The sequence below is a fragment of the Sebastes umbrosus genome, chromosome 2, assembly GCF_015220745.1.
Source record: "Sebastes umbrosus isolate fSebUmb1 chromosome 2, fSebUmb1.pri, whole genome shotgun sequence".
Taxonomy (NCBI): domain Eukaryota; kingdom Metazoa; phylum Chordata; class Actinopteri; order Perciformes; family Sebastidae; genus Sebastes; species Sebastes umbrosus.
Window position 1 is genome coordinate 34,685,130 of NC_051270.1, and position 20,343 is coordinate 34,705,472.

Below are 20,343 nucleotides of genomic sequence, written 5' to 3' on the forward strand. Positions count from 1 at the left end.
ATAATTCCCACTAATCTGTGTCCTCATTTTTCCAGGAGCAGGGGGAAGCACCTGAAATTGAAGCACCAGCAGGTGCCGCTTTACAGAACCCTGTCTCCGGTTTGAGCAGTCAGCCATTCCTCAGACCTCAGACGGCTGATGCCGGCCTGACGGACCAAGCCAACAAAAAGCAAGAGTATGACAACCCATACTTTGAGCCTCAGTATGGCTTTCCCTCTGAGGATGACCCTGATGCAGAAGAGCAAGTGGAGTCATACACCCCTCGATTCAACCAGAACCTCAATGGCAACAAGTGTGTTAAACTTGTTCATCACTTGAATGAATGTGTTATCATCATTCAAATGGGCTCTCTGACCAACCATGCAATGTCAAAACCCAGCATGTTGAAATTACTCTCCATTCATGGTGGTCTTGAATCTGTGGTGGTGTGATGTTGTGATATGGTGTGAATGCTTTCCCATAATGTATGGATACGTATGTTCGGGTGTCTATGACGCACGGTAACATTTTTTGGTCATTTCTTCAGGGCGCAGCGTCCTTTACGTCCCTGCAGCCTGAGGCTCCCTGGAGAGTCGGATGGGGAGGGAGACTCCCGCAACAGCTCGCCAAACTCCACCATTTCCAACAACAGCAATGATGGATTTGGAGGACTCATGTCCTTTGCCAGTAAGAATATTTGAATTTCATTTGGTTTCTTTTCAGCGAAGTACAGCTTGTAAAACATGGAAAGTGGGTTGATTTCTGATTTACCAGAACCAGTAGCACTTGTCAGACCCAGTTCAGCCATTCTTAAAGTCCCAGTGAAACAGAAGTTAGTCTTTAGCTTCTGTACTGTGACATATTTCCCAGTGAAACAGAATATTTCAGTGGTGTACAGTTACAAGAAGGCTTTAAATAAAATCCTTTGCATTTGATTAGGAAGCTAAAAAGTAAGCGGGCTTAGTGTTTAGCTTGATACGGAGCTACAGAGCGGAGGACTATTGGCTCCACACACACAACTCTCTCACCTGTTGTTAGATCAGGAGGAGGATGAGGGAGAGATGAAAGGGAAACTTTGCAGATTTACAACCAGCTCTGTGTCACTCATCTGCAGTTCATCATGTCGCCCGACCTCCCTCCATGCTGCCAGCGCAGAGCTCCCCACTCACCCCCGGCAAAGTCTGCCGTTCGTTTCGCGTCATCCGGACATTCATCTGCATGTACTGCCCACACTGCAGTGACACAGAGTTGGTTGAAAATCTGCAAAGTTTCTCTTGAATGAATTAGACCTCAGCCACATTGTTTCGGTAATGAAAACAAAGTTTTGCCCACTGATATCCAAACACACATCTGTTCCTGCCTCTCCATATTGCTCTGTTTGCTATGATCCACAAATGGTGATAGTCACCCAAAGTCTCATTTGATTGGACAAACTTTTGTAAACGCCCTCGAGTACAGGATGAGTCATTAAACAATTAAAACCGTTTTACAGGAAAAGAAAAGACAGAGATTCAATGGGAATTTTGATGTAAAAATACTCCGATACTGACTTTTTCTTTTACATATATTTGGTATATGACAAGAAATAAATGAACAATTAACACAGGGACACAGGTTTAAAACTGGGAAAATGTATTTTTTCATTTCACTGGGTCTTCAAAGACCTAACATCCAGCTTAAGCTTGAACACACCCCTTCACTCAAAAAATACATTTAAATCCAGATTGTACAGTGGGTGTAGTTGCCTACATGAGAGTGAACATGTAGTTGCCTTATCATACAATTTTTTCTGTGCTTCTGACAACGCTATCACCGCTCTTATAGGTTTGTTTACGGCCGCTGTAGGCAGCTGTTTTCAGCAAAGAAAAGCTCTATAAATTAACCAGTGTGCAATACCTGCCCAGCACCAAACTGCTGACGGACAAACTTCTAGCTGGTGAACATAGTGGAGCATTTAGCAGCTAAAGAGCCAGATATTTCCCTCAGGAGTTAGTGGAGATCCAAAACAGCTGAAAGGAGAGAAAATGTTGCACTTAAATTCATCAGGTGACCAGAAACACGACTCTGAATGCTGATGTTGTTCTGAATGTGTAAAAAGTAGGGCTCCTTTTTAAAGCTAGAGTGAAGATACTGGCACTTTATGAAACTAGAAAAACCAAAAGAATCCATTGGTACCAACCATGTCACAGGAGGCTAAATAACGCTGTAAAGTTATGCCAACTTTGGTAAGGAAAAACTGTCATGGCCATTTTCAGAGGGGTCCCTTGACCTCTGACCTCCAGATATGTGAATGTAAATGGGTTCTATGGGTACCCACGAGTCTCCCCTTTACAGACATGCTCACTTTATGATAATCACATGCAGTTTTGGGGCAAGTCATAATCAAGTCAGCACACTGACACACTGACAGCTGTTGTTGCCTGTTGGACTGCAGTTTGCCATGTTATAATTTTAGCATATTTTTTTATGCTAAATGCAGTATCTGTGAGGGTTTCTGGACAATATTTGTCATAGTTTTGTGGTGATAATTGATTTCCAATAATAAATATATACATACATTTGCATAAAGCAAGATCTTTGTCCACTCCCATGTTGATAAGAGTATTAAATACTTGACAAATCTCCCTTTTTAAGGTACTTTTTTTTAAAAGATAGCAGCATATAGCACAGAAAACGTGCAATTAATTTGCGATTAAGTGCAATTAAATATGGACAATCATGTGATTAATCAAGATTAAATATTTTAATTGATTTGCAGTCCTAGTAAAAAAAGCAACTGTATGGTCAGGTTTAAGATGGGTTACATTAATAGATTTGTTTCACATGAAGTCTTCTATTATGACGACTGAGTTTGAGTCTGTTTTTATTGTAGATACGGCCATTTACATATTTACTATTGGCTGGGTCAGTTGCCTCTTGTTATCAAAGGTTGCTTTATCACTGTTATTATGACAGTAAACATCTGCTTCTCCAATATTTATGTGAAGGGTGAATAATGTTAATGACAAGAGCTTTGGTTTTGCATGATCATTTGAATTTTCTTGCTGTTTTCTGATTATATTATTATCACTCCCACTACAGGCAATCTTTACAAGAACCACGGCACCAGTTTCAGTCTGTCCAATCTTGCTCTTCCCAACAAGGCCGCGAGGGAGAAAACGCCTTTCCCCAGTTTAAAAGGTAGGACGACACCACTAACCTGACCACTTTCACATCTGTTCAAGTTCCTCATGAAATTGGTGTTTCTGTCATCTTCTTGTCTGTCCCAGTTGTTCAGTGTGTTTTCAAGGGTAATAAGAACCATTATAATACAATGTTTAGTTTAGGTCATACAGGTACAGTAGGGAGAGTTGACAAAGCTAAAGAATACGAGTCACTAAAAATACATTTATTGTCATTATCGTCAACATTTGTGTTTTTATGACCCACTCATTTAATTTATTTTTTCATCTCTGGCTTCATGTTTTCAGACTTTTAATGCTTTTTTATCATACTAATTTAGATTACACATTAATATGATTTGAATCCGCTTATTTAATGTAATATACTACTCTATAATTAAAATAATAATAATTTACAATTCCTTACTGGTCGTAGATACGTTTATGGCCAGCATAAAAAAAGTAAACCATAACTAATGTACTCTTGTCTAAACAGAAAGTATTTTCTCAGTATTTTTTGGAGGGGATTTTAGTATTCTTATTTAATTAATTTATTGTTTGTCCTTCTCTGTCTTTTTGTTTTCATTTCTTTTTTTAAATTACTTTTTTTGGGGGTAAAAGAATATTTCAATTTTGATATTGAGGAGGAAATGGATCAAGCAGGTTTGTAGATCTGTTTTTATAGCCTGACTTTCTTCCCGCTGTATTGCCAAACGGGTATATGGCACTATTTTATTGGAGAATATTGAGGATATGTCAAAAAAGTTTTTCTCTCAAGATTAACAGGAAAATCCACTCAGAAACAGACTTGTTGTTGCCTCAGTTTGTTCTTCATTTGGCAGTTTTTGTCATTAATTTGCCTTTTGGAGTATTTCATACAGACATCGGTACAAATTTGTGCCCCGGTAGCGAGACATTATACCTAGCCCTAACAAAACAAACTAAACTAAACAAAAAAAAACTAAGTATATAAAAACTGAAACTTTCTGAAAAACTGAAACTAAACTAAAATAAGCAAATGCACTCTGAAAACTAACTAAAACTAAAATAAAGTCAAAACTAAAATAGAATTAAAAACTAATTGAAAATTCCAAACTACTAACTATTATTGTTTGGAAGCAGATAAATGTGGCAAAAGCAGGTCTTTTTTCCATACAAACAGAGAAAGAGTGAGCAATCCAAACCAACTGTGGGATATATGGTTTTATATGGTTTTAATGAGGACTCAGATGTTGATATCAGATAAACTGCAGTTATGCATGAATGGAAACCTAAACATACAGTAATAAAAAGTTATCCAGCTGTAGCTGATACTCAAATTCAGCTATTTATTAAAGAATTATGCAGACATATCTGTCATGCTTTGCTAAAGTTACAGGGAGTAATATTGAAATACTAAATAATAGCTAGTTTAATAACGATATTCCAAAGTTTAAGAGGGTAATGAGAAGTCTGTTTGGGCTGGATTTTCACTGTAACTGAGAGAAAAAACAGGTGAAGCATGTTACTCTAACTCAATAGCTCCACTCCACGTGGAATAGCTGCCATAGAAAATGTTCTGTTCCTTTTGAATATAATGTGTTTTGTCTTTGTCGTTCAGATGACCCTGACAGCCCGGGTATGTTATGTCTGGTGTGATAGTTTGTTTTAGCCCCCTGACTAGGCATCTCTTTATCCTTGAAGTGACCTATACCTATCTTACACCCTGTTTCTCATCATAGGCCTAAGATAGAAGATACACCTTTTAATGTCATTCATGTCTATCCATCCTTCCCCTCTGTTCCTTTGCCATTCCGCTCTGTGTGACTGGTGGGAGTCGATTTGATGCGTCGTAATGCACACATTTATAGTGATTTCTTCTGTGACTACAAACTGTTAGTGGTGTGGCTTCTGCACATCCTCATACGACAAGAAGGATATTTAGTCCTTTTTAAAGGACGGGTCCATCTACGTTCTGTTCCGTTTTGTTCAAATGGAAACGCCCACTCAGTTGTTGCAAAAATCAGTGATGTAGCTTACCAAAGTAAGCTAATCGAAGCTAATCAGTAAGGTTATAAATAATGTGAACGCTAGAACTAGCTGAGTCAAAGTTAGCTGTGCAAAGTTTGGAAATAACCTAAAGGGTTATTTTGGATATTTTGAAGTGGGTTTGTATGTATGCTCCCGCGTTCTGCGAGGTACAATTACTACTTTTGTGAATGTAGTCTGGTGGCTTTGAAGAGAGCGATATAATGGCTTCAGTTCCCCGTCGGAAAAGGCTTTCTGACCGCGAGGTAAAAAATCAGTTTACGTGTACGCTATATTTAGAATATTTTCACCTTTTTACCTTGCGATCAGACAGCTCTTTTCGATGGGGAACTGAAGCCGTTATATCTTTCCCTTCAAAGCTGCTAGACCAGACTCCATTAACAAAAACATTCATTTTACATTGCAGAACACGGGAGTTGCTGGTAGTACATTGCTTAGCTTCCATGCTGGTACTCCTATCTGCTTCTCCAAACTGGGAGCATGCCGACTGCCATCTAAGTTACTAAGTTACTGTATCTTAATCCACTGACCATGAGGATGTATATACTGTATATTGTATACAGTATGTAGCAGCGTCATCATGCAGAAACCTACATCAGGTCATACGGGAAAAAGATTTTAGAAGGGCTTGGGGAAAAAAGCATTTTGACACTAAAACATACTTTGACCAAAATGTGAAAGTTTGGATTTGAATACAACAGGAACACCACTGTGAAGCTACAGATTGATATAAAAACCTAGAAAACAAAACAAAAATAATGGACCCGCCCTTTAAAATGCAGTAATGTTTCGATATAGTTACATTTACATGTATTTCATTGAATGATGTTCACAGAAAGATCTGTTCTCAGTGAATGGTGTTTATTTCCCAACTGCTGCTTCCCGACTCTCGTGTGTTTAATCCTTGCTTGCTTGTGTAGTGGCTCCTATTGTTGAGTGTTTCCTTCCCTTTTTGAGGTCAATCACTATTTTAAGAAAATCTCAGGTTTTCTAATGAAGTATATTTTACTGTGTATCATGATTATCCTTTGTGTTTTTCTGTTCAAAACAAGATTCCTGCCTTACATCATACACAAATTCTAAAGAAATCACTCCATCCATTGCTCTAGATTTACATTTTCATTGTTGAACTGGACTGTTCACCATTATTCACATGGCCCAGGCCACTGATGTGTAAAGTATGAACGACACACAGCTCCTACTTGGTACTGTAAATGTTGAATGTGTTGGCATTAGTCATCGAACACTTTCAGGCTTGATACCATCATCAGTACATGTTGTCTTTTTCTCTTTTCTGTCTACCCCTGTCTCTTTTACTTTTACTTATTTTCTTTGTTTTGGCACCATGTTGAGTGTGCATGTCTGTTGTGTTATGGGTTGATGTTCAGACTGGTTGTGTCTGGGCCGGTGTCCCTCTCTCTGTCCACCTTTTTCGCGGCACTAATTCTGGGTTTTGTGTGCAGTATTTGGGCTAAATTCTCTAATGGAGATAATTACAGAGGCCGGCCCGGGGAGCGGAGAAGGTGGGTTCTGCCCTTTAATCGAGTGAGCTGCATGCTTCTCCAAGCCAGTCAACTACATCTCCCAGCATCCCCCTCTTGTCTATCCTCATTTCAGTCACCGTGTGTGTCATCAAAGATCCAGTGGAGCATTGAGTCTGTTGTTACCACGCCGCCATTCATAGTGACTGTTCCCCTTCCACTGACTAACTGTTATTTCACTCACAGTATGTTTAACTTTATTTATTATCACAAGAGAGTTTCAAAGGACCTATGAGAAAAAATATACCTAGATCTAACATCAGCAATCACAGGAAAAATGAAACAATACACTTTGCAACAAATAACCACAGGGAACCCAATGAAGCACAGGACAGAGAACAGGATGTTGGAGATACAGAATAAGAACAGAATACACTAAGCTAATCTACCAGCATGCATTGTTTCTCTTTGTTTTCTTGTCCTTTATGCTCCCACAGAGTACAAATGGGGTTGGGCCCAATCATTGTGCTGTACACAATGAGCAGTGACTGCAGTAACATTATGCAAATTTTAAAGCTAACTGGTGAAAATCTTTTTTTTTTCTTATCTGGCTTTTACCAGGCTTGTCTAGATGTTTGTCATGAAAACTACAACCTGGTAGTTAAGTTATGGTTGTGCCAACATTACAGTAAACACTCCAGACTTCATAGATAAGGCCCGATGTTGCAGAGCATTGTTTGTGTTTCCTGGGAGCTGTCAGGTGGGGTTGGGGGGAACTGAGGCTGTCACTGTTTGACAGAGCTATCTCAAGAGGCTCTGGGTAGTTGTTTATATAATTACAACAGTACCTACTGAAACATAATTAGTGTGTCAGAAGCAGTGGACAGTATAATATTTCAAAAATAGATTGAACAGTGTTCTTAATTAAAGTAAATTACTCAGGCTGTCAGTCATTTAAAATATTTAATCGCGATTAACAAAATGGGAGTGGGCAAATATTGTCCAGAAACCCTCACAGGTACCGCATTTAGCATAAAAAATATGCTGAAATCATAACATGTTAAACTGCAGCCCAACAGGCAACAACAGCTGTCAGTGTGTCAGTGTGCTGACTTGACTATGACTTGCCCCAAACTGCATGTGATTATCATAAAGTGGTCATGTCTGTAAAGGGGAGACTCGTGGGTACCCATAGAACCCATTTTCATTCACATATCTTGAGGTCAGAGGTCAAGGGACCCCTTTGAAAATGGCCATGACAGTTCTCGCCAAAATTTAGCGTACATTTGGAGCGTTATTTAGCCTCCTTCCCGACAAGCTACTATAACGATTCCCTAGGTTTTCTCATTTCATATGATGCCAGTAGCTTTAAAACTGAGCCCGCTACAGCCTCCAAAAAATCGTTAAAGAATTTAGTGGCATTAAAACGAATTTTAATTATCACGTTAACCTGGACAGCCCTATGAATTACATATTTTCAATTTCTGGTGTTATTTGTCTTTTGTAAAACATTACAAAAGCCTTCACTTATAATGAGGGGGTTTGTCCGTGGAAGTGAATTTTGTCTCTGGTGGTGTCATATTCACAAGGCAGATTTTACATCCTACTGTTAGATAGATAGATCAATAGATAACTTAATAAATCTAGATAGGGGAAACTAGCCAGACGGCTCACAACAGACAATGAAAGACATAATGCAACAACAATAACAACACACAGTCACATATTCTATGTTATGCGTGATGTTGCGCTATAAGTCATTGTTTGTGATGACAGCACCTGTTTTTCCTCTACATCGGTTCATCTGCAGCGCTGCCATTGTCTTTTAATGAATGGTCACAATCCTTTCATGAAATCTTAAATCAATTCATAAAGTAGGCCATCCTAGATAGAAAACTTACATTATTACAGTTAATTTACAGAGACTTTCTTCCTGAAGGCTTTTCAGGTTTTTCTTTCTTTGTATGTGCAGGTTTCCAATTAGGTTTGTGATTCAGTGGTTTCCTATCCGTCAAGTTGACCAAATAGTTTTCAGTTGTGTCTGTTCCAGAGAATGTGTGCAGAGCTGATGACACTCAATAACAGAAATGTGTAGGTTTTAGCCCAGAAGAGACCTTAGTTATGGGTGTATCTGGTGTCACAGGCCATACTACATGAAGACAGGGAAATTACATAAATTAATTTTCAATGGGATCAAAAAAATCTGAAGGGCACATGTAATGTTCGAATCCCCAAGGATAATTGCTGATAAGTGATATTTCTTACGTATTTTACGTATTTATTAGGGCTGTCAAAGTTAATGCGATAGAAACGCGTTGATGCAAAAAATGCAAATTCATTTTAACGCCACTAATTTCTTACTTACGATTTTTAGGCTGTAGGGGGCGAAGGAGGATAAATAACGCTCCAAACTTCCGCTAAATTTTGGCGAGGAAAAACTGACATGGCTATTTTCAAAGGGGTCCCTTGACCTTTGACCTTAAGATATATAAATGAAAATTTGTTCTATGGGTACCCACGAGTCTCCCCTGTACAGACATGCCCACTTTATGATAATCACATGCAGTTTGGGGCAAGTCACTGACACACTGACAGCTGTTGTTGCCTGTTGGGCTGCAGTTTACCATGTTATGATTTGAGCATATTTTTTATGCTAAATGCAGTACCTGTGAGGGTTTCTGGACAACATTTGTCATTGTTTTATGTTATTAATTGATTTCCAATAATAAATATAGATTTGCATAATGCAGCATATTGGTCCGCTCCCATGTTGGTAAGGGTATTACATTCTTGAAAAATCTCCCTTTTAAGGTACATTTTGAACAGATGTTCATGAATGTGTTATTAATCTGTGATTAATTGCGATGAAATATTTTAATCTATTGACAGCCAGCCCTAGTATTTTTTTATTTATATGAATGGCTGCGTTTAATTTGATTCAGACACTTGAGTGACTGTCAGATGGATTTATTATTATAATTTTCAACCTGGCTGGGTCAAGTCAGGCCTAAAATCTGGCTGATGTTGATACTAGAGTGACACTTTGTATGCTGGTGATCTAACTTTGTTTGCAAGCTGACCTGTTTGTGCGGTTGCATTTAAGTTTTTGCTGGCCCAGGCCCAGACTTCACTACCATCTCTCCCTTGTTACTTGTGTCGACAAATCATTTGCCCCCTAAAGTCAAGGACTATTTAAAAAAGGCTGCAGCCTCAAATTATCCTCCATTAATAAACCTCCGGGCTCATCTAGCCACAGTTAAAAGCCACAGTTAAAAGCTGCAGGCCTTCCCGCAAAGAATATTAATGAAAACCTTCAGACTCCAGTGGAGCTACTACTGTTTGTTACCGACAAACTTTTTCATTTAGCCTGAGATATGTCTGGCCACATTCATAGTGGACAGAATCCATAACCGTCTTCCTGCATTAATGTTTACTCATAAAGAGCCTTTGGGTTTCAAGTGCTGCTTCTATTGCACTCACTTTATGATTTATTCTCAAACAGCTATGCTTTATTGGTTTTCAAACAAAAACCTGCTGAAACATTCTGCTTGTGCAATCAAAGCATCGATATTGGGAGTAAAAACTCATTTCTTGTCCCCATGACACTCCAGCAGCAATAATAAACAATAGATCCCCGCTGTCACATAAACCAGCCTGTAATGACAGATGTCGGATCAGAAAAGCTTTCTGTCCTCTGCTCCTCCCTCATACATTCATGCTGTAGAAACTGAATCAGCAAGTAACTAAATGGTCAAAGTGTGAGTTCATCTTACCCTTAGATTTTTCTTTATATTTGTTTTTTTTTGTGCAGCTCAGGACAGACTAGTGAGGGGCAGTAGAGCTGTAGGTTACTGTGCTCAGATAACCTGGATTTTTCATCCACCTACAGACAAAGTTCAGTACTTAAAACATGCTACATTTGTATAAGATCTTTGGTTGCAAAAATATTGTGATGATGGTACACATCCTTTATGTATTGTTTTACATGTTCCCTTGAACTTTGACTCAACCTAAACCCGATTAGGTCTGACCATTTGAGTTCCAGCCTGGTCAGACTCTTAATTTCTCTGTTTGATCAGGTTGGATTTTATTTCATCAACACATCAATCATTTCGTGAACCAATGCGCCGTGCCAACAAGTGCAAAGGGACTTGAGTAGACACTGTACAGATATGTTTCTGTCAGGGTCGTTTGACGTGCAGTCTGAGGGGGCTCATGAAACCTGATTAACTGCTTTAACGATCAACAATCTGTCTGGATTTCTGGCATGTCAGAGATTTTTGTCGGCTGTTTTGCTGTTTGAGTTGTTCCGCGGTCTTATTTCCCACATGACTGCTAACTGTAGTGAACTTGTTTTGATATCACTGGTTTAGTATTTCTCACGTGATGTGTGATATATCTGTGATATAAAACTGAACTTCATTGCAGAACAGTCACCATATTGTCTGCATCTTCCAGCTGACTGCGGATTCATATTTGTCTTTTGTGGCCGGAGGCATTGCACCACGTTTCCACATCGCTCTTTATACAAGTCCACAGGCAGTTCACAGTTCATTCATTCCTATGAGAACCTCTGTGATCTCCGATGTGTTTGCGAAACAACTCCCTCCTTATTTTTTGGTCCGTAATTTGCCTTGAGTACGTTGAAAATTTTTTAACTTTTGCAGCAGATAACATAACACACAGACCGTATTGACTGTGTGCCACAAGAAGTGGAATTAGTAAATTAATGATTTATTGATGAATGTAATACAGCTCTATTTATATACTTATACGTTTTTTGCGGCATATCTAGCAGTTTTGTGAAATATTTTGTTAGCCGTATGTACCACTACGCTCGCACTCTATATGTTACACAGCTAGCATGCTACCAATGTTAGCTAAATATGCCGTCAAACTTTTCACTTTGGAAAAAAATGACGAATGTCAAAATTAACTTAACTCCTATATCTGCAGTGGCATTTCTATCCATCCATAAGGAGATGCATATCTTTGCATTGAACACTAGGGGGCGTAATCTGAATACTATATGGATGTATGGACACAAAACAAACTTGGACTGAAGGATGAACTGATTACATTTTGGTGGTTAAAGGTCACTGTGACCTCAAAAAACATGTTTTTGGCCTTACCTCAAGAATTCATGTGAATTCATGTGCTAATTATGACACTTTTACACAAATGTCTAATAGGATAAAATTATGAATTGATGAGGTTTTGGACAGACATGGATGTAAATTGCAACTTGTTTGGTTAGTGGAGGCATACAACCACAAAGCGGTAATTCTAGTTTCTTCTCACTCCATAATTCTGCCTTTCTCTGTTTTTATCAACATCGTTGAGGACATGGCTGTCTTGCTTGAATAAACTTTATTGGAATTGTCAATGGACAAATCCAGGTTTTGGCTGTGCAGAAAGGCAGATTAAAACGTGCAGTGTGAGTCAACACCACGTACATGATTAATAAAAACACACAGTGTCCGCCCAGCTTTAAATAGAGTGAAAAAAAGAATTCTCATCAGGGGAATTTATTTTGTCCTGAAACGTAGGGACATCTTTGAGGTTATTAATAGCAGTGTGAAAAATCGACGGTGTCTCTAAGGTATAAAAAAAACAAGAGACTTCTGCAAGGAGATATGACGCTCATTAATGAGCAGCTTCATTAAATGCTGCAGTGGTTTGGACTCCTGTCTGGGTCAAGTCTCATATGTATTCATTTGAGTCAATTGAGAGAGAAAATAAATAGACCTGCCTAAATGATCTTAGCTTCTTTTAATGATTATATTATAATAATGCTAAAATAAAATGATTGACCCAACCCTGACAACTCGCAGATACCAAGCATCCCACAGCAGTCCAGTAGTGTATAAAAATGAGTTGTGACATTGTAGTGTAGCTCATTTCCCCTTGCCTTTCACTCATCTCTTTCTTTTCTTTCATGCATGATATCACTGATGTAGTTGCTGTCCAAACTATCCCCCGTCTGACCTCACATCTCTATGCTGCTAATGTGTGATGCCACCACCAAGAGCACCATTTGGACTCCTGTGTGTGTGTGTGTGTGCGTGCGTGTGTGCGTGCGTGCGTGCGTGCGTGCGTGCGTGCAGTGTGTGTGTGTGTGCGCGCACCATGTCCCTGTTTGATTTGTCCTTCACCTCTCTTGTTGTAATAATAGACTCTAGCTCAGCTCCAGTAATGTTTCTGTTCAGCAGTAGATAACCTTCAGTAGATTCCAGGTGTGTCTGTCCTCTTCACACAGTGATGTCAACTGCTTTCTTTTCTATTTGATGTATTAGCCTTAAAAAAAGAGTAGTTTGAGAGTTGATTCCTGTCCTGGTTTACAGTTCCTGGTGAGCAAATGCCTTTGTGTGTGTCCAGTTCTCTTCTACTGAGTCCTCTTCTGTCTAGTGACCTAGTAGTTTGCAGTTTTGTTATTTTGATTATCTTAGTCTGTGGTGTTCAGAAAGTCTCATTGTTTTGATTCTTGTTCCAGGCGCTCGTGCACCTCGAGCACTTGTGGACCAGAAGTCTTCAGTCATCAAGCACAGTCCAACAGTGAAGAGAGAATCTCCCTCTCCTCAGGGCAGAGTCAACAACACCAGGTAATGACTTCTTTCGAATGTACAACTTCTGTTTTACAGCATGAACGATTAGAGCATATTGTGATAACATAATATTTAATTTGATCGTGCTACTGTGTTTGTTTTGATTCAGTGAGAACCAGCAGTTCTTGAAGGAGGTGGTGCAGAGCGTTCTGGATGGTCAGGGAGTCGGCTGGCTCAACATGAAAAAAGTGCGCCGCCTGTTGGAGAACGAGCAGCTTCGTGTCTTTGTGCTGAGTAAGCTGAACCGAGCCATCCAGTCGGAGGAAGACGCCCGACTGGAGATCATACGCGATGTGGTGAGGCTCTTGTTTTTTCCTCCCCACTGTAAACCGATGTGCCAGGAAATACATGATACAAACAACAAGGCCAGACGAATAAAACATTTGGACCAGTATGCATTTTTAATTCTTTATTGGAAGTAGCATGTTTTTTTTTTCTCCACATACGGGTCTTTGTTTAGAAAATTTTATTTAATTGTCAGGGCTACAACTAACACTTATTTTCATTATTGAATATTGCTGCTGATTAATCATTTTATCTATAAATATAATATAATACCCGTTATACCAATTTAACAGTCCAAAAGCCAAAGATGGTAATTTTACGACCATATACTGTATGACAAAGCAAAGCATCAAATCCTCACATTTGAGATGTTGGACCCAGCAATTGTTTGGCTTTTTTATTTGAAAAATGACTACAAAAATTAATCGATTATCAAAATAGTTGCCCGTAGTTCACTTTGAATGTACATAAAGTGACGTTTTGCAGCTATGGGTTACTCGATAATTAATGTTAAAGGGATAGTTGCGGTATTTTGAAGTGAGCTTGTGTGAGGTACTTATCCATAGTCAGCGTATTACCTACAGTTGATGAGGGTCGGCACGCCCCCACTTTGGAGAAACAGAAAGGAGTACCAGCATGGGAGCAAACTAATGTACTGCTGTGGATGGGGGCAGCAGCAAAATATATTTTAGACATCCAAAAGAAAGGCCCAACTAAAAAGACTCTATATCCCTTTAAGTGTACGCTATATTTAGATTATTTTCGCCGGTTTACCTTGCTGTCAGACAGCCACCAGACTCCATTGAAAATACCTGCAATTTGACCTCGCAGAAGGAGTTGCTGGTCTACCGTTGGTCTACTGCTATTGTGTGACTTTGGTGAATCTAAAATAACCAAAGTCACACAACAACACAAACATACCAACTGATCAAAGCAGGGGTAGACCAGCAACTCCCATGTAAAGAGAGGAATAATTACTGTTCTTTTAAATGGAGTCAGGTTGCTTTGGCGAGCGCATAGAAAAAAGCTTCAGTTCCCCCGAAACATAGACTGTTGAAACGCCTGTCTGCCTCCCCAAAATGGATCATCTGCTGTTGGTAATACACTGACTATGGATATGTACCTCATACAACCCCACTTCAAAACACCCAAACTATCCCTTTAACAACACTCTGTTGGTCACAGTCAAGTGCACTTGCTGCAAACTTGCACCATAACATTGACTTAAAAGCTAATTCAAGAAAATGTCAATCACAAATGTTGTTGTTGAAATCATTATAAACCTTGTTACTTTGTTTTATTTGCAGGAGGTAAGCAGAAAGGTGTACAAAGGCATGCTGGACATCTTGAAGTGCACAGTTTCCAGTCTGGAGCACTCCTACACCAACGCAGGCCTCGGAGGAATGGCCAGTGTCTTCAGCTTACTGGAAATAGCACGCACACATTATCAAACCAAAGGTATGTCCCGTACACAGGTTAGCACAGGAGTGCATACATATCATCCTAGTTTGTGTGATTTTCTATAAAGTAGATCTTAAAAACTTTTAAGACTTTTTGTGCTTAAAAGCATAATAGCAGCGAGCCTGTGCTACTAACACTTGTCCATGTCTAAATTAAGCTTTAAGCTGCATGCTACTTTGATGTTAATTCACTAAAACATTAACTAATTGTAAAGTTTAGATCTCATCAATGTTTTTCCTTCTTTGTCTAATACTGCTAATCCTCTCCCAGTTTAAACTTCCACATATTTTCTTTTTTTCTTTAATCTTGATGAATTCTGTCTTTGGCCTCTTCATTTTGATAACTTGGTAGACCCAGAAAAACGCAAGCGAAGCCCCACAGACAGTGCTGGCAGCCCGGGGAGTAAAGAGAGTCCTTCTGGTCGTATGGAGACCGCCAGACCTCAGGGCCTCCTGAATGTTCCTAACCTGCAGCTGCCGCACCACCACACAACGGGCAAAGGAGCCCGCCATTTTGATACCCGGAGTCTGAACGAGGAGAACTTTATTGCCTCGATTGGTGTGTACACCACCCCAGCCCCGGTTGCATGTGCACTGTGAGATCCCCTACCCCCCCCCCGTCCCTTACAAGCTCATCAACCTAAATACCAGTCTCTCCTCCCCACCCCCCTCCTCCAACCGTTTCAAAGAAAGTTCCCTCCACTTGTCCCCGACAGATTCTTACAGGTGTTATGATATTCCACACACTTTGACCTGAAATACTGGAGATAATCACTGGAGTAGGCTTTGCAAAAAAGAAAAAAGTACTCCTGTAATCTTTTACCGTGTATCTGGTTATGATTTTCAAAACAAAAAATTGATTTAAAATGAGAATCTAAATTCAGAATTTGGCCCTGGTTAAAATCTATGAAGTAGGCTTGAAAAGTCTGTGGAATATTTCCCTGTGTGCCAGCCTGGACTGCGTGTCTTTGTCTCCCTTTCCTTAAACATCTGTGCCCCTGTTTGCCTCCTCTCTGGACTTCTGTTGTGAGCCTCTTAGCACCTTGAATGCATGTGTTTGTTTTGATCTTCCAATACCTAAATCTGCAGTAGTGGACGAGGGAAACCAGAGGTATGTGCATCGATAAAATCGGTGCTCGTCTGTGCCTTTACTGCAGGTTTCTGCAGGTTTCGTGCTGTAGAAAATGGCAGCTCCCTTTGCTCTCAGCATGGAGGGTGGAAGCAACACTCCCCAGTAAACAGTCCCAGTAAAGAGACAAATTTTCTATTGGTCGCTAAAGACCCAACTGACTTAGAAAATCCTTAATAATCTAAGAATCATCCTGGGTCTGTATACGGGGGACACTTTGAGTCAACCACCCTGACTCCTCTCCTACCCGCACCCCTTCTCTTCCTGTTAGAAGTTGCACCTTCAATTCTACAGTTTGCTGTGAGACTTGCATCCCGGCTTCTGCAACTGCTCCATTTCACCTGCTGGCTGGTCGGCCTCTCAACTCCCATCCCACGCTCTTTTCCGAATCAAACCTCTCTCTCGCTTTCTCACCCTTTGCTCTGGAGAGCCAGACAAATGCAGTCGGTGGCCTGCGATCAGAGCCAAAGCTCATTCTGACGCCACTGTGTGGCTCTCCAGGACTTTGGGCCGGGAGCTCTGGGTGTGTTGTAATGTTACCTTAGTAGCTGTTACGCACAGTGGATCCAACTTGACAACAAAATACTTCTTTTGATTTTGTCCAAAGCACAGCTACATGCAAACATTACAAAACACCTTCATTCAACAATGACAGTTTCTCAATGCTTAATTTGTTTTTGTTTTGATTTTAATGCTCATCCACCATACATGCCTTTTCAACCAGCTCTCTGACTCTCTCTCTGTCTTTCTCTCCTTGCTTGCAATGCATCTTGGGTAGAATTGTGGAGCAAGCACCAGGATAAGCAAAAAGCTATGGAAAAACCACAGAGTAAGAGACTTTTCACACACGAAAAAAAAGAATAAAAAGGATTGGGGTGTTCAGCTGTTGACCTTTTTCCACCCCCCTTCTCTCCACCTTTTCAAACTCACCAGTGTCTTTATAAATGAATAAACAAAGAGGGGTGCTCGTAATAAGAATTTCTGAATGGATAACGGAACAAAATATAAGCCAAAGAGTCTCGATGTGAGATTATAAGATCAAGATTGGATTCAATTTTTACTACAAATGAGATGTGGATCGGGGTGATTTCAGCTGAGAAAGAGAATACATTTTTCAAAGTGGAGCTACAGAAGTTCTAGTTTTGACACTGGATTTCCTATATGCAGTATATTTGGTAACCTTTTAGTGGTATCACATTTGCTTTATATGACAACAAGGGGTCTTACAATTTCTCACAGATATAGCGCTGTGAGAAATAAAGCCCTTGTTTTAGATTCAAAAATATATTTCATGTTGTGTTTAATCAAGACCTGAGATGGCAGCTTGGTCTTGGTATGTTTTTTCCCTTGTGCATGGCAGTTTATCTTCCAGAAGGCATTACTACAATATGTGTTAGTTTTACTATAATACAATATGTAATGGCCTCAGCCTTGTTAACCTAATAGATGTAACTCACAAGGTGGGATGCAGAACATACTGTAGAACCAACACGTGTGGGAATGAAGTTTTTTCTCACTGCCAACTGTTTAGGCAGGCACATTATTTAATTCTATACATTTAATATAAAATCAAATGATTACTGATGTGGATTTTAGGGTCCTTGACATAAAAAAAATCTGGGAATTATATGCTATAGTCACTGGCTTAAAGGCACAATGAGTAGGTTTGTCAGTTGCCATTCAAAGTTGGCCCCTCCGCCCCGGCTCAACTCGGGTTACAGTGCACGCCACTGGATGAAAGTCAACCTAAACCTCTGCTTCTTTTTTTTTTCGCGCCATTTTTTTCCCGCCATTTTCTTCCCGCCATTTTCTTAGCTTCCTCTTGAATGTGTGCTTCAGGATGAGCACAATATATCAATATTGTGATATGAGACTAGATATTGTCTTAAATTTTTGATATCATAATATCGTAATATGGCATAAGTGTTGTCTTCTCCTGGTTTTAAAGGCTGCATCACAGTAAAGTGATGTAATTTTCTGAACTTACCAGATTGTTTTAGCTGTTCTATTATTTGCCTTAAGGCCCACCAACCCGACATCAGGGAACTAGCAGCAATGAAAGACCGTTGCGTCGCCTCACATCGCCGTTGTTTTGGCCAAAAAGTTGCTCTCCAACACACCACAAAGACTACAGTCAACGGCCAACTACTACGTAGGTTCTCCGCCTGCGAGTGAGGAAAAAAAATCTCCACACCAGCAGGTCGCGGTAGTCTGTATTCGTCATTCCAGATTGCCAATTTCGTTTTGAAAATATCCGTGTATTGGAACGATCAGACCGTCCGCTTGGTGTGTCAGGGTCATCATGATGATTATCTATCAAAAATCTCATGGTGTAAACATTTTGTAAATGCACCAATAGTCAACCCTACAATATTGTCGCAATATCGAAGAATTTGGTAAAATATATTGTGATTTTCTCCATATCAAACAGACCTCTGCTTGTCACCATCTGGCACCTGGTCGGTCACTGCTTTTTTTTTATAGAGGTTGACGCCCGAAACATCCCGAACACAGATCAAGACACCGCCACACACTTTTCTAGTAGGGTCGTAGGTGATGATTATATTTGTATGAGTCCATACGTTGTTGTTGTTGTTGTTGTTTTTTTAAGGAAAATCCTACTCATTCTGCCTTTAAGCTCAAGCAATATGTAATTTTGTTTTCCACTGTGTTTCTTTTCCATGACACCATGCTTCAAGATGAGCAGAAATGAATATGTGCTGCCCTTTCCTGCACTTTTTAACTGTATTTTTTCCAGTTTCAAGTGACTTGCTGTAAATTGTGTATTTGCAGCCAATATTCCACAGTTGAAAGCTTTTTTTGAAATGGTTCGCAAAAGTTAAGTCACAAAAAAAACCCAAAAATAAGGAAGTGGTCAGGATCTACTTGTCACCATGTTTGAATCTACTGAGGGGATAAATAACGAAGTACAAATCACACTTGAAACAGAAAATGTCTCCTTTACCGTCCACCAGTTTGTCTGCATGCCTAACTGCCTGTGTCTGTCTGTTGTTTTTGTTGTAACTTGGGCCACATTTGCAGCAGTGACTTGAGAATTAATGTCGCGCTCTTGCAGTTTTGTTTTCATTTGTAACTTTTTTCCCAGTGGTATGGCACCCTCTGCTTGTAACTTCTCTGCCTGATCTTTAAAACCTTTATCTGTTACTACTCCATTAAGCACCAGTATTGTATAAAGAAAGATGTGAAAACATTTTAATGAAACACGTTTTCTTACCTCTTTAGATTAGATGTATTGTAGTCAGTTTTTTTAGCTAGAGGCAGCTTAAGAGAGTCTTTGCTATCGAAATCATTTCACAAACATGAATAAGATAGTGTTATACTGTTTGCTTTGCTGTGTCTCAAGTGTAATGTAGTGTTTACATAGAGGCTTTGGCACTTTTAGATGGACGTAGCGTCAATGTCGCTGTGCTGTGGTGGCTTTGAGTGAGGCGACTCTCAGTAAGATGATGTAGTCCTACTCATAAAAACATGCTGATAATCATGGTCTGTCCTTCAGGGTCTGATGGAGCAAAGCAGCAGCGCCCCCAGGTGACTGATGCTGAGGAGAAGAAATCACAGATCAGTGCTGATAGTGGCCTCGGTGTCACCTCTGGATCTCAGGTTTGTAGAGAATTATATGTATGTATGCAAAACCTTTGGTAAATAGCTGGATGTGATTCATCAGTTTGTGATGCTAAAACAAAAACAATGTCACAGTCAAACACTCTTAAGAGCTGCAGGCTGCACAACCGAGAGACCGGCCTGAGACTGATCTTCAGCGTCAGTGTTTATATGGCTACACTTTTAACGTGCCTCTCGGCCTTCACCAAGGGCCTGTTGTGCGGTCTATGAACTGCTAATGATGTGCAGCACATTTTTACTGTTTACTGAAGTGTACCCCTGAATTTATTTATTCCTCTTTATTTTTTTTTCCTTTGGGTTTACAGAAGAGCGACACAGAGTCTGTAACGAGCTCGGAGCCACCGATCCTGACCAGAAGCACCAGCCAGGACTCAGAAGCCAGCACAGTGGTAGGGCACGGCCAACTCAGATATTATGCACTTTGTTCCCATCTTGTGTGTAGATTCCAGGATGACATTTTTGGTCCAAACCATTTAAAAGGAACCATGGACAATATTTTAGGGGATCTATTAGCAGAAATGGAATATAATATTACATTTTCATTAGTGTATAATCACCTGAAACTAAGAATTA

The 20,343-nt window shown here is 39.8% G+C and overlaps 1 protein-coding gene across 27 annotated transcripts in view; it reads left to right on the forward strand.

Moving 5' to 3' along the window:
* Positions 1 to 20,343, forward strand: part of madd (MAP-kinase activating death domain) — a 73,486-nt gene that overhangs the window by 34,191 nt on the left and 18,952 nt on the right. For 9 of the 27 annotated variants that reach the window (XM_037755454.1, XM_037755577.1, XM_037755587.1 and 6 more), the window contains 11 exons: positions 36 to 292; positions 527 to 666; positions 3,061 to 3,159; positions 4,741 to 4,758; positions 13,143 to 13,251; positions 13,364 to 13,550; positions 14,847 to 14,997; positions 15,352 to 15,558; positions 16,907 to 16,957; positions 19,646 to 19,749; positions 20,076 to 20,159. In XM_037755454.1, the coding sequence (XP_037611382.1) occupies positions 36 to 292; positions 527 to 666; positions 3,061 to 3,159; positions 4,741 to 4,758; positions 13,143 to 13,251; positions 13,364 to 13,550; positions 14,847 to 14,997; positions 15,352 to 15,558; positions 16,907 to 16,957; positions 19,646 to 19,749; positions 20,076 to 20,159 (1,407 nt within the window). The remainder of the gene's footprint in view (positions 1 to 35; positions 293 to 526; positions 667 to 3,060; positions 3,160 to 4,740; positions 4,759 to 13,142; positions 13,252 to 13,363; positions 13,551 to 14,846; positions 14,998 to 15,351; positions 15,559 to 16,906; positions 16,958 to 19,645; positions 19,750 to 20,075; positions 20,160 to 20,343) is intronic. The other 18 variants (XM_037755487.1, XM_037755497.1, XM_037755558.1 and 15 more) reach the window with 6 other exon arrangements.